This window comes from Mytilus trossulus, chromosome 9 (genome assembly GCF_036588685.1).
Source record: "Mytilus trossulus isolate FHL-02 chromosome 9, PNRI_Mtr1.1.1.hap1, whole genome shotgun sequence".
NCBI classification, from domain to species: Eukaryota; Metazoa; Mollusca; class Bivalvia; order Mytilida; family Mytilidae; genus Mytilus; species Mytilus trossulus.
This window is the reverse complement of record NC_086381.1, coordinates 42,907,374-42,919,972: the sequence shown is the minus strand read 5'-3', so window position 1 is coordinate 42,919,972 and position 12,599 is coordinate 42,907,374. Positions and strand designations below refer to the sequence as shown.

General features: G+C 32.5%; 1 protein-coding gene across 2 annotated transcripts in view; it reads right to left on the bottom strand.

The window, feature by feature from the left end:
- The window catches only part of LOC134682957 (receptor-type tyrosine-protein phosphatase alpha-like), a 70,013-nt gene extending 59,224 nt beyond the window's left edge, over positions 1–10,789 (bottom strand). For both annotated transcript variants that reach the window (XM_063541904.1, XM_063541903.1), the window contains exons 1-2: positions 10,652–10,789; positions 9,818–10,060 (exon numbers count right to left, since the gene is read on the bottom strand). In XM_063541904.1, the coding sequence (XP_063397974.1) occupies positions 9,818–10,060; positions 10,652–10,718 (310 nt within the window). In that variant the 5' untranslated portion in view covers positions 10,719–10,789. The remainder of the gene's footprint in view (positions 1–9,817; positions 10,061–10,651) is intronic.
- Positions 10,790–12,599: the final 1,810 nt, after the last annotated feature.

The window sequence follows — 12,599 nt, the reverse complement described above, 5'->3', positions numbered from 1 at the left end:
GAGGCGGGTCCAAGTGTCCCCACGTGGGCGAGGGGGGTTGTTGTTGGGGTGTACCTCCTATATTTTTAGCGGTATGAGTGTGCCGCAAAAACAGGTTCCCTTTTTCATGCCCTGTTGGTTAGAAGGCCCAAGACTACAATTAATGACCCCGATTTTCGTTGTCCACGAATATGGTTCCTTTTAATTAGTCTAAGAGTGTATTTTTCCTTAATATTGTTTCTTTCCCTTCCTAACTCATTTCGTATATTTTTTTGGATGGAAATCAAAGAAAAGAGGTGACATTAATTTTCGGATGTTGTATTTAAACTGAATTTGATATGGAATGAGTGATACGGCCAAGTGCAAGATAATATTTAAAGTTTTCGGAACATCTCTTGACTTGTCAATAGGGGTATGCATGTGTATTGGCTAAATTTGTTAAAGTGATTGGACAAGGTATATGATAAGGGCATTTTTTTTGCCCCCTCTCCAAATAAGTTTATATTGATACCAATGATGGTCTTAGTGTAGACACTCGAAAAAAAATAATGATTTTATTGTGGTCTGGTGAAAGGAAGGTTGCCTAGCAACGTTTTATTTTATTTATTAAGAATGAAAATTATCACATATTAATTGCTTCATCAGTACAAATTTAAATAGTTGCAAATAACATGAATAATTTTGTTTGTCCAAGAAGAACTTGAAGTCAAAAATGAAAATACCCTTTGATTTTTGTTACTATTATGCTTACAAACAACCTTTGCAACAGAATTGTTGCCTAGCAATGGTTAAAAAACTGGTGCTTGTCCCTAGGCCTCTTTAGTATGAATCAAGCAGTTGTTTGAAGATTTTTCTTTCCATTTGGTGTTTCATTCCAATATTTTTTCATATACATCTTTTTTTATTCTTTACAAATTCCGTATTGAGCATAGCAATACACGTGTTGCTTAGCAACAGCGAAACATGTTTGAATTAAAGCAAACTACAAATCAATTAGTCATTTCATTGAACAAATTAAATTGAATACAATGCAGATTGTCTGTTTTTGAACATGTTTAGTTAGAAATGAAAACTTAGTTCAATTGTAGGTCACTTCACGCTGATCAACAACTAAGCTACATAACAAGTGCATATCAACTATGCAATAATAGGTTCTTTGTATTTTTTGAAGTATGAACTTGGTTATTTTTTTTTTATAAAAATACTTCCTAATACGGTGTTACACTATAATATAAACATCTATATTATCATTATTGTTTGGACGAATTCTATATCGAATATAGAATCCCACATCTTGCATAGCAACAGTAAACATTTTTTTTTAAATTAAAGACCATTATAACACCTTTGTTTCAAAGTGATGGTCTTTTCATGAAAACAAGAATATATAGGATTTAATAATTTGAGATGAGTTTGAACAGCTTTTAAAGATACATAACAGTTGATGGAATGAAAGAGACGTGACTTGGACCACATACAGACATTGTGTGGAATAAAATGTCTAATCCAAGCAATTACGAATTAATATGATATAGGGGTTGGAATGTGAATGTGTCCTCTGCATGGGTACACAACCTATGGTGAATTAGAAACGACTTATCAAGGCCAAAAAGGGAAGGGTATACATATTTTTGGAAGTTATTAACGAGGCATTGATTGACCTAAGAAATTAATTCTATTGTGCAGTAAAGAAAATGTCAGAGCCTGTTAGAATATATATGGTTTAAGGGTTGGACAATCATTTTACCATGAAAGCTAAAGGACAATTAATTGGACCTTGAGATCAACGGTACATGTCATAATGATATTAGACTGTTATGATATCTGAGTCATGGCTATTATACATTGTATGCCAAATATCATAAGTCAATGTATCAAAACTAAATAAGGTTTCTTTCACGATGAAATGGACTATGGTTTGAATGGTTTTACAGTAGTAATTTTGGGGTCCTTTATAGCTTGTTGTTCGGTGTGAACCAAGGCCCCGTGTTAAAGGCCGCACATTGACCTATAATGAATTACTTTTATAAATTGTTATTTGGATGAAGAGTTGTATCATTGGCACTCACACCATATCTTCCTATATCTATGGAACATTTTCGTTATTTGTAATTATGATGTGAATACTGGCAATGACGAAAAATGGTTTCGCTTTCCTATTAGTGTCAAATGATTTGTGAAATATCACGTAAAATGCATGTATGTGATTAATTTGCATTTTGTATTTTTTAGTTTTGTTTTTGTGTTTTTGTAATTTGTTTATCAAAATGAACTACAGTTATTTTTTTAAAGTTTAAACAAAAATGAACTACAGTTATAACTGGACAGGCAAGATACTAATAAGAGTATATAATTTCGGGTGAGGGTGAATGTTGTCGCCTGTTTAAACGTTTACACATGCTGCGTTTGTTTGTAACTTCATTGTAGCTATATAGTAAGGAAGCTGTTCAGTTGTGTTTGTGGTTCATACGTGTTCCCCGTTTCTAGTTTTTTCATATAAAGATAAACCGTTGGTTTTCCTGTTTGAATTGCTACATTAGTCACTTGTGTGTCCTTGATATCTTGCTGGTCGATGTAAACAAAAGCTCTATGTTAGAGGTCGTACTTTGACCTATAATTGTTTACTTTTTACATGTTGTGTCCTGGAAGGAGAGTTGTATCATTGGCACTCGTACCACATGTTCTTATTTCTATAAATGTTGCAAAAGTTATTTTTTTGGGGGTTGATGTGTATGTTTAAGCGTGGATTCATATAAGATGGATTCTTACAGTATGCACCCTTTTATTAGTTCATTGTACAATTAAATAAATATAATGAATTAAAACGCCTGATATCGTTGACACCGGCCTGGTCAAACATAAGACTTAAAAACTGGTATTTGCTGATTTCCGTTAATCAATTGGCATTAAGGGGTAAGAACATAGACTAGACGGATCGGAGTGTCAAGTGAGGGTAATATGTCTTCCTGCAGACTGTAACATTTTTAGCTAGCACAATAAAAAATAATGAAACAAACAATTCATGCAGAAACACGATGTCCAAAAGTTAGCACTTTGTGTAAACATCATGAATTATTATTGAAATAGTCAATTTTATGAATTAACTGTTAATAAAACTTTATATTGTTTGCAAAAAAACATTTTTAGCTAGCACAATAAAAATAATGAAACAAACAACCCATGCAGCAACACGATGTCCAAAAGTTAGCACTTTGTGTAAACATCATGAATTATTATTGAAATGGTCTATTTTATGAATTAACTGCTAACAAAACTTTTATTTATATTGTTTGCCAAAACTACGGATAATATATTCAGGAATAAATAACTTTTATTAGCTGTATTTCTAAAAAAATCGGAATTTTGAGCCTTTAATGGTCTTTTGACATATTTTATTCGACCGTCACTGATGATATCTTTTGTATAAAAAAAAAACCACACGTCTTACAAGCAAGCAAATTTTACACCAGGGTTTTCGATATATATATATATATATATATATATTGTCTCAAATATGTTTATTTTTTCGTCCGAAAGAAACTAGCCATTATTATAGCGAAGCATTAATACATTTCCGTCGTCGGATCCAGTAAATACCGGAAATCATCTCCGGTCCGCAGTTCGGTTAAAATTTCGATGATTCAATGAAAACTACGACGATTTTTGTCACTTTTGAATGTTTAACTATGAGCGTACTGACGAACCACTAAAATATTTGAACTGCATCAACATTTATGTTCAAGGAATGTCGGGTATAAATATGATCATGAGTCGTAGGGACTCTCATAGTTTAAAATGCAAAAAAAGGTTTGGAAACTGTCACTTTTCTGCCCTTTTTGCGAATCTTGAGGTCTTTACAGCAACAGAGCATGAATAAAATCAGCGGAAGTTGAAAAATCTATTGATGTTTACAAAAATATAGGTTTTAAACTTAAAAAAAAAAAAGTTTTATAATTAATGGCAAGTCACTTTTAATTTGAACGAAATAAGGGAGCCGTTCTCTGATGCTTATCGTTCGCCTTTTCATGTCCTGCTGTTGAGAGCAGGTTTTTTTTAAAATGAAGTATTTGCCTAGTACATGAACGCTTATTTAACTGTTAAATATACAGTCTAGAACCCGTGTCTATAACAACATCTATTTTAAACGGTATATAACAGGGTGTTCATTTTCCGACCTTGTTTAGACACAGGGTATGTTTTTCGATATTTGTTGAGAACAGGGTATGTTTTTCAAGGTGTTCTGGTTAGAACAGGGTATTATTTGGCAAGTGCTATCGGCACAGTTATACCCGAAAGTATAGTCAGTAACCCCCCTCCCCCCCCCCCCCCCGCCCCCGGTGCGGGTTCATAGATAATTTAGAGTTACATTAAGGCTAAAGAATATGTGTTTACTGTTACAATGGACAAATAAATTATAGCCAACAATATTAATACAGTTTCTTAAATGCGAAGATGTAAAGATGAAGAGGTAGTTCTTAATATTAATTTTGAATAAAATCATTCTTATCTGATTTACGCTTGTTAAACATTGCAATTTTGACTTTGGATGACTGATATTTTAAGTTTCAAATATTTTGGCTAAGTTAACAGATGCACATTCCAATAGAATACATAAAAATGGTCGTCGACACCATCTCGAATACCTTAACAAGAACGTGATTTGTGACGGTTATTGTCACCGAACTGTACAATATTTATTTAAAAACGCACAACGAACGCGACACATGTGATAGAACGACCAATACAGTAAGAAAAATCTTATAACAAAATGTAAGTATATATGATATTGCGTTTATTCTAAGTTACAAGCAAGCATTTGAAGGCATGTAGTAATTCAGCGTATAGTTATTAATTATTGCTTAAGGTATTAATACCCAAAGGTGTATGCACGAAAAGATATTCAGCATTATTTATCTCATAAAACGTATGAAATCGCACCATGTCTATGCGTTTTCCATCTATCAGTTTCATCAAACGTTATAACTTATATGCAATACCTAAAACTTACAACAACTGCATAATTGAATAAATAAACTAACTAACTTAGAGGCATGATTTTTCTATTAGTTGTTAATGGCTTTGAACTAGCTGTCAGATAACTGCGAGTACTCTCAGATCTGTTCATTGTGTCTTTATGTGTCGGGATGTATAAGTACCCGGCCACGTCCACTTTTATTTTTTGTCTATCTGATGAGTTAAGCCTTCTTCAACTGATTTGTATAGTTCGTTCTTATGTTGTACTGTTATACCACTGTCCCAGGTTTTAGGGAGAGGGTTGAAATCCCGCTAACATGTTTAACCCCGCCACATTATTTATGTATGTGCCTGTCCCAAGTCAGGAGCCTGTAATTCAGTGGTTGTCGTTTGTTTGTGTGTTACATATTTGTTTTTCGTTCATTTTTTTTTACATAAATAAGGCCGTTATTTTTCTCGCTTGAATTGTTTTACATTGTCTTATCTGGCCCTTTTATAGCTGACTTTATGCGGTATGGGCTTTGCTCATTGTTGAAGGCCGTACGGTGGCCTATAATTGTTAATGTTTGTGTCATTTTGGTATTTTGTGGATAGTTGTCTCATTGACAATCATACCACATCTTCTTTTTTATAACGTTCACATTGACATATTTAAATATACTCAAATAAGTTCTACAGAGGCATTCGAAATTGTTGTCATCCAAAATGTTGTCCTGATTATCGCTTCGAACGCGTCAATGTTCTGATTCACTTGTATAGGGGTTATACGGGTTGATTTTACCGGTTTTGATATTTTATATTCACCGGAAGTGGGGTTTCTTGTGCATTCTTGGATACGATTTTTAAAATAAGAAAAAGTTTTGCCAACTTAAAATGGAATCGTATCTTATTGGATATTTGTGGGAATATTTTGCATCAGTAAGCACAAAAAAGGTAGGAATTAAGTAAAATTATTAGACGGGAATGCAAATTGCATGCAAATGTTGGGTCACAAACTCCCCCCCCCCCCCCCGAATTTGCCCTCAAAGACAAAGTCTAGACGTAAAAATGGCTTCAGAGTTATAACGTTGTATGAAGGCGTCCTAAAAAAAAATATGGATCTGTGAACATACATTATGTAGTTGAGTTTTCGTGATTAATTCGTATCACTTGCAGTGGCATACATTTGAATGTTTCTATTAATTGCTCAGGTTATGTTTCTAAAATAACCACCACCAACCAAAAAGAGCATTCCAGCCCACAAATCCTAACAATTATGTCTGCAGTGCCTTCCCCGACACTCCCCCCATTACAATTAATTCTGGAACGGTCCTTAGATATACAGAAACTATAATTACTTAATGACATGATTGTAAGTAGTCTGACATGTTTCCTGATCATCTGCCTTAATTTCCATGTATGTATGCTAATCGTTTGAAACATCAAGCTATTAACGTAACAAGCCAGCCTTTAAAGTGTTTGTGGCTTGTAAAGAGTTTGATAGCTATTTTAAAATATACAAACACACAATAAAAGTACAAACTAGCCAACTAAGAAGAAATGATCTATCGATTAACCATCAACCAAAAAGAGCATTCTAGCCCACAAATCCTTACAATTATGTCTGCAGTGCATTCCTCGACCCTCCCCTCTTTACAATAAATTCTGGAACGGTCCTTAGATATACAGAAACTATAATTACTTAATGACATGATTGTAAGTAGTTTGACATGTTTCATGATCATCTGCCTTAATATCCATGTATGTATGCCAATCGTGTGAAACATCAAGCTATTAACGTAACAAGCCAGCCTTTAAAGTGTTTGTGGCTTGTAAAGAGTTTGATAGCTATTGATATACAAACACACCATAAAAGTACAAACTAGCCAACTAAGAAGAAATGATCTATCGATTGAGATGATAATGGCCATAATATCCTTTTATAGATGTACCATTTCTTTTTCATGCCAAAACAAATTTAATGGTTATTTTTATGCATACTATTATGACTAGTATGTAGTCGTTTTATTTGCCATCAAAACGCAAGAATGATCGTTTAAAAATCTAAAAGAAATAATGATGCTTTTGATTACGGTTACATTATTTGCACATTGACATTTTGAAAATAGAATTCTTGCCTTTGAAAAGTAAACACATAACACTACGCAAATCAAAATTCTGTTCAAGGGAAGTCCGAGTCTGAAGTCAGAAGATGTAATTAAAGGAAACAAATAAAATGACAATAATACATAACGTCGCTGGGCTTCTAAAATGTTGTACTTTACAAAATTTTCAAGAAAAAAAATATATCTCACAAACTGGCTTTGAAAATTTTTGCAAAATGCATGTTTCCAAAATGTCGTGTGCGAACTTGAACATTTTTGTAAATAGCAGTGAAATAAAAACTTTAACATTTCAGGATTATCCTAGAACTTAAATCATTTTCGCAGAAATAAAGAAATGTACAGTTATTTTTCCCCAAAACCATGCTACAACGATTTTCAAGTTTTCATACATTTTTGAAGCAAACTTTACTAACAACTGACATTGGCAATTGTGTAATATGTCTTATTTAACACATTTAGATTTGTCTAACTGTTTGCTATTTTGTTATTCCAAAGATTTCCTCCCGCCCAGACCATTGGTGCCAAAACGTATTTTTAGCCAAAAAAGTCATATACGACATTTTAGAAGCCCAGCAACGATAAATAACAACCAACTTCTAGCAGTTAACTGACATGCCAGCTCCAGACATCAATTAAACTGATTGAAAGAGTATGTCTTCATCATATGAATATAAGGCACAATCCCTCATGTGTTTAGTATCATAAACGTATCATAAACTTCTATCAAATTAGTACTGAAGTTATTAAACAAACTTTTCTAAAATTATCCGTTTATAAATTTTGAAATAGTTAAGAAACTAAGGTTTCAACTCCCTCAGGCAAATGTGACTTTAGATGAATTAGATGATTTATTTTGATGTTTTTTGTCAAATAGCTCTTCTAAGGGTTCAATACTTTTACATTTTCGGATTTTAAATGTTTGACTTTGAGCGTTCCTGAGTAAGGTAAATCCATAAATGCGCCACGGAAGCATTAACTTATTAAACGTGTTGTTTTCCATTTTTTAACAACTACATTCATTGCTTACTCATATATGTATATTAAATCAACCCATAAATGATTGAAATATTTGAAGTCCTGTGACTAAATGGCAAGGTTCCCATCACCTCTAGTGTAGAGTCCCGTGTTTGTCGTCAGATTGTAAACGTTACACAGGAAGAGGTTTAAAATAATTTTGTCTTTCAAAGTATTTTTAAAATTAAAACGGAACAATAACATTCTGGCATTATTATAGAACAATAACATACTGTCATTATAATAAAACAACAACATAATGACGAAATGCTTATAAGTACAGAGCCACATCCAAAGAACCAATGAAACACAAAAAGTCACACGTACAAAACATATCATCAAAAATGAAAGATAATACAAGCAACACATTGACGCGCTGTATAATTATATAAGTACCAAACCAGGTCAAATGGATATCACTGCAAAGTGTCCTAACAGTAATATTAATAATAGAACAAAGAAAAATAAAAGAACAATATAGCACGACAAACAACGCCAGTACGCAGAATCTATACATCAAGACCAACATGTATCATTTGTGAAGTTGATTATCAACAAGGTCTTTGTACCTTTCGATGAACCTTTATTTTTTAGCTCACCTGACCCGAAGTGCCGAGTGAGCTTTTCCCATTATTTTGCGTCCGTCGTCTGATGTCGTCCGTCGTCGTCCGTCGTCGTTAACTTTTACAAAAATCTTCTCTGATACTACTGGGCCAAATTATACCAAACTTGGCAACAACCATCATTGGGGTATCTAGTTTAAAAAAAAGTGTCCGATGACCCGGATAACCAACTAAGATGGCTGCCATGGCTAAATTTAAAACAGAGGGGTCAATTGCAGTTTTTGGCTTAAAACTAAAAAAACAAAGCATTTAGAGAAAATCTGACAGAAGTAAATTGTTTAACAGATCAATATCTATCTGCCCTGAAATGTTCAGATAAATCGGAGAACCCGAAGTTGGCTTGAATTGGTAATTTAAGGAAATTTTGTTGTTTTTTGTTATTATCTTGAAGTTAAATATTTCGTCTGATATTTTTTTGAGAACCTCGTTTTGTTATTTTGTTAACGTAAGACTGAACCGTAACATCAATTTTTAGTTTTAAAATCTGTATAAATCTCTATTTGTACAAGATTTGTGAATATTATGTTGCCGAACAACATATAATCAGAAATCAACCGCCAATATAAGGATGCAGGACGTCATGTTTATATATTTTATAGTTTGGAACATTTGTTGTTTAAACTACATTTTTGTGATTGCGGGTATCCCTGATACGATATATAGTTATTTTTCACACAAGGACTTAAGTAGGTAACAGCTGTTCAATATTGTATGTTTTCTTTATTGATTTATTTTTCTCTAATCGATTATACAAATAAGAAGACTGAGTAAGTTTGACCTTGCAGTATATTCAGTCATAAATCTCATCTGGTTGTTTTCAGGTGTATTTTTATATATGGTTTTTCTATATGACAGGTTGTTGATGGGAGACGTTATTTTTTATTGTTATTATGAATAATGCAACTCGAACATGATACTTTAAATTCAGATGATAACAAGTGAATCATAAAGAATTAAAAGTATAATCTTATAAAGATGTATGTTACCTGGCTTTAATTTTTATCTTCTTTATTTCGCTTTGAATTATAACGTGTTTACATGTGTGATGACAAAACACACATTCTATATCTCATGAAACATTTAAATTATAATAGATAACCACATACAGTAATACATACTTACCAATTGTAATACTGGAGCTGTATTTGAATCTTCCAGACTTATCATAACATTTACAACGGTATGATCCACGATCAGCAATGCTAAACGATTTAATTGTCATTATTGTTGTTGCTTGATTTTGATGTTTGATGCTTGCAGCAATGTCTACAAATGTACCTTGTGATGTGGCAAGTTGCCATTGGCAGAATTTACGGCTATGCTTATTCGAACATGTAAGTGTTATATCTTCATTGGTTGTAATTCCTGAAATACATTTCCAATTTATGAGTTATCGAACAAAATTCATTTGGTTTTTGAAATTATTTGATTTGAGCATCACTGATGAGTCATCTGTAGACAAAACCAGAGTACACAATCTAATTCCTAGTGTGTGTGTGATGAGTTTCTTGTATGAAAAGACTGTATGACTGGCTACATTTTTTTGCACTTTATCTTTCCGATGTGGCCGTAGAAATATAGTTGTCCTTTTTGATTTGCAGTATCGCTGGGCCTTTTTCAATAATATTGGGTTAGGCAATCTTTTTCAGTACAAGGAAATAAGTTTCCTATCCTTGATTTGACTATTTTGTATTGCATATGAATTTTGAACAGAAGAGAATTTTATTCTACTCTCATAATTATTGTTATAAAAATTGATCACGTTGAGGACATATAAAATATTTGACGTAAAACAAACGTTTGATTATCTCCGTATGTGCTGTATAAGTAGTAGCAAGTTTGTTCATTTTCCCTTTACTCTCTCCCTGTTTATCAGATGACAAAGATAAAGCATAACAAACATAAACAGTTAAATATTTAAAAAAACATTATGCAAGCAGAATCAATAGAACAAACCTGATATAATCTCGTCATGATGACCCCGAACAAAGGAGAGCAGCAGACAATATATATATAATTCCATAGTTAATGTATTAAATGTTTCTGAAAATAAACCAGATTTATGTGTAATATTCCTTTAAGTACAGTTTTCCGGGGTAGATTATAGTCAAAGATATCATAAACTTCCCTGTTGTATATTTTGTTGTAGCATTATTTGATTTGGGATAAATGTGTCATAATCTGCGACGTATATATTTTCTGCCAAATTTTTACATTCGAGTTTTCAGAGTTTGAAATTAAACAAGAAGAACGGGAGGGTGTTTTCAAAACACGAAGATAACTCTTTTTCCTCTTTGCAACGTTAAAACACAAAATTATTCATACCACGTTTGGTATCTGGTAACAGTTATTGTAGTTGATTTTTTTCTTCTATTTGTTGTTGACGCTTAACCCGTTACACTTACAAAGCATTAGCTATTTTCATCACATTAATTGTCTGTACCGATGTAGTCAGCAGTTATATTTTAATTATAAAAAAATGAGACAACGGCAAAAAATAGAATAATAGCATAATATATCAAATCATTTAAAAGGGAATGAAATATATATAGTGAAATAATAATCGGCTTTTAGCAGGCATTATTGTTCAATTTTGTCAAATTAAGTAACGAAACATTGATGATAAAGTATACATTTCCAAGTGAATTATCCGACATCATTGAATCCGTATTACTGTGAACCTAAATTTCCCCTTTCAGCTAGAGATGGAAACCATAGATATTGTGTGTGCTGAATTATTTAAGGAAAATAATGTCGACATTGAAAGTGAAACAAAGGTGACTCGTTTGATTGACTAATTCGATCCTCAAAAACCGTTCCTATAAAGATACAAACGATGATGAACCATTTTTTAAATCTATAATATGAAATTCAACAGATATAGAAAATTCAAAATGCACGAGTCTGATATCTATTGACATCTCTATATATATGTATATCGCTTATATTGCAATCGGAGGTGCTCGGAGGTCAACCAAACAGGTAATTAGATGGCGTCTAAACTAAAATATACAAAACGAAGCTACAAATTATCACGCCTATGCCCAATATATTGCTTATAAGAGAATTTTTATGATTTAGATAAATGTTTTACACTGACAAAGGTGAGACAAAAGATTTACATAAAGAGTAAAAAGTCACAAATATGTAGAGAGAGAAAGGTTAGAACGAATTTAGAAAAGGGTTAAAATTTAGGGTTTCAGTCAAATCGGAAAACACGCCTGGCGCACATAATTATTAGACTTATATCATTGGTGAGTATTTTTCAAAAATAACATAACTATACAAAGAGTTATGTATGACACTATATTTGCAATACTTTAATTGTTGTACATGTATCCTATTTTCGCGAGAACCTTGATATTCTAAAAGAAAGAGCATGTACACACACAATAAAAAATGTATCCTATGTTTGTAGTCAAGACCAACTCCATATCACCGTTTATTGTGATAGAAAAATACATTTGACGTCTATTTGTTCATTAAACGATGACATACAAAGTTAGTTCACTAAATATAGAAACACAAAATATTCATCGACATCCATATGACATTCCCTTATTTTGAAATATTTGTTTTTCTTTCTAAATGCACAGCTTCAAGATTAATACATTAAATAAAATTGAACATCAGCCTTCTTCATCTAAAGCGTTTATGTATATAAACCCTAGCTAAGATTCATCGAGTACGTTTTCCGGACAAATATTCTAACAAGAACTACTTCCCTGTGGTAAACACGTCTACCACCACTTGTCGTTTCTTTACATGTTACTTATCTTTAAAGTGTTGTCAATCGTCACAGTATAAGTGTCGTCCTATGTACACTACTTATTCGGTTAACATTTGGTATGTGATACACAGTTATAAGTAAGAATGAAATCTTTTAATAATGTGTAAGTGTTTT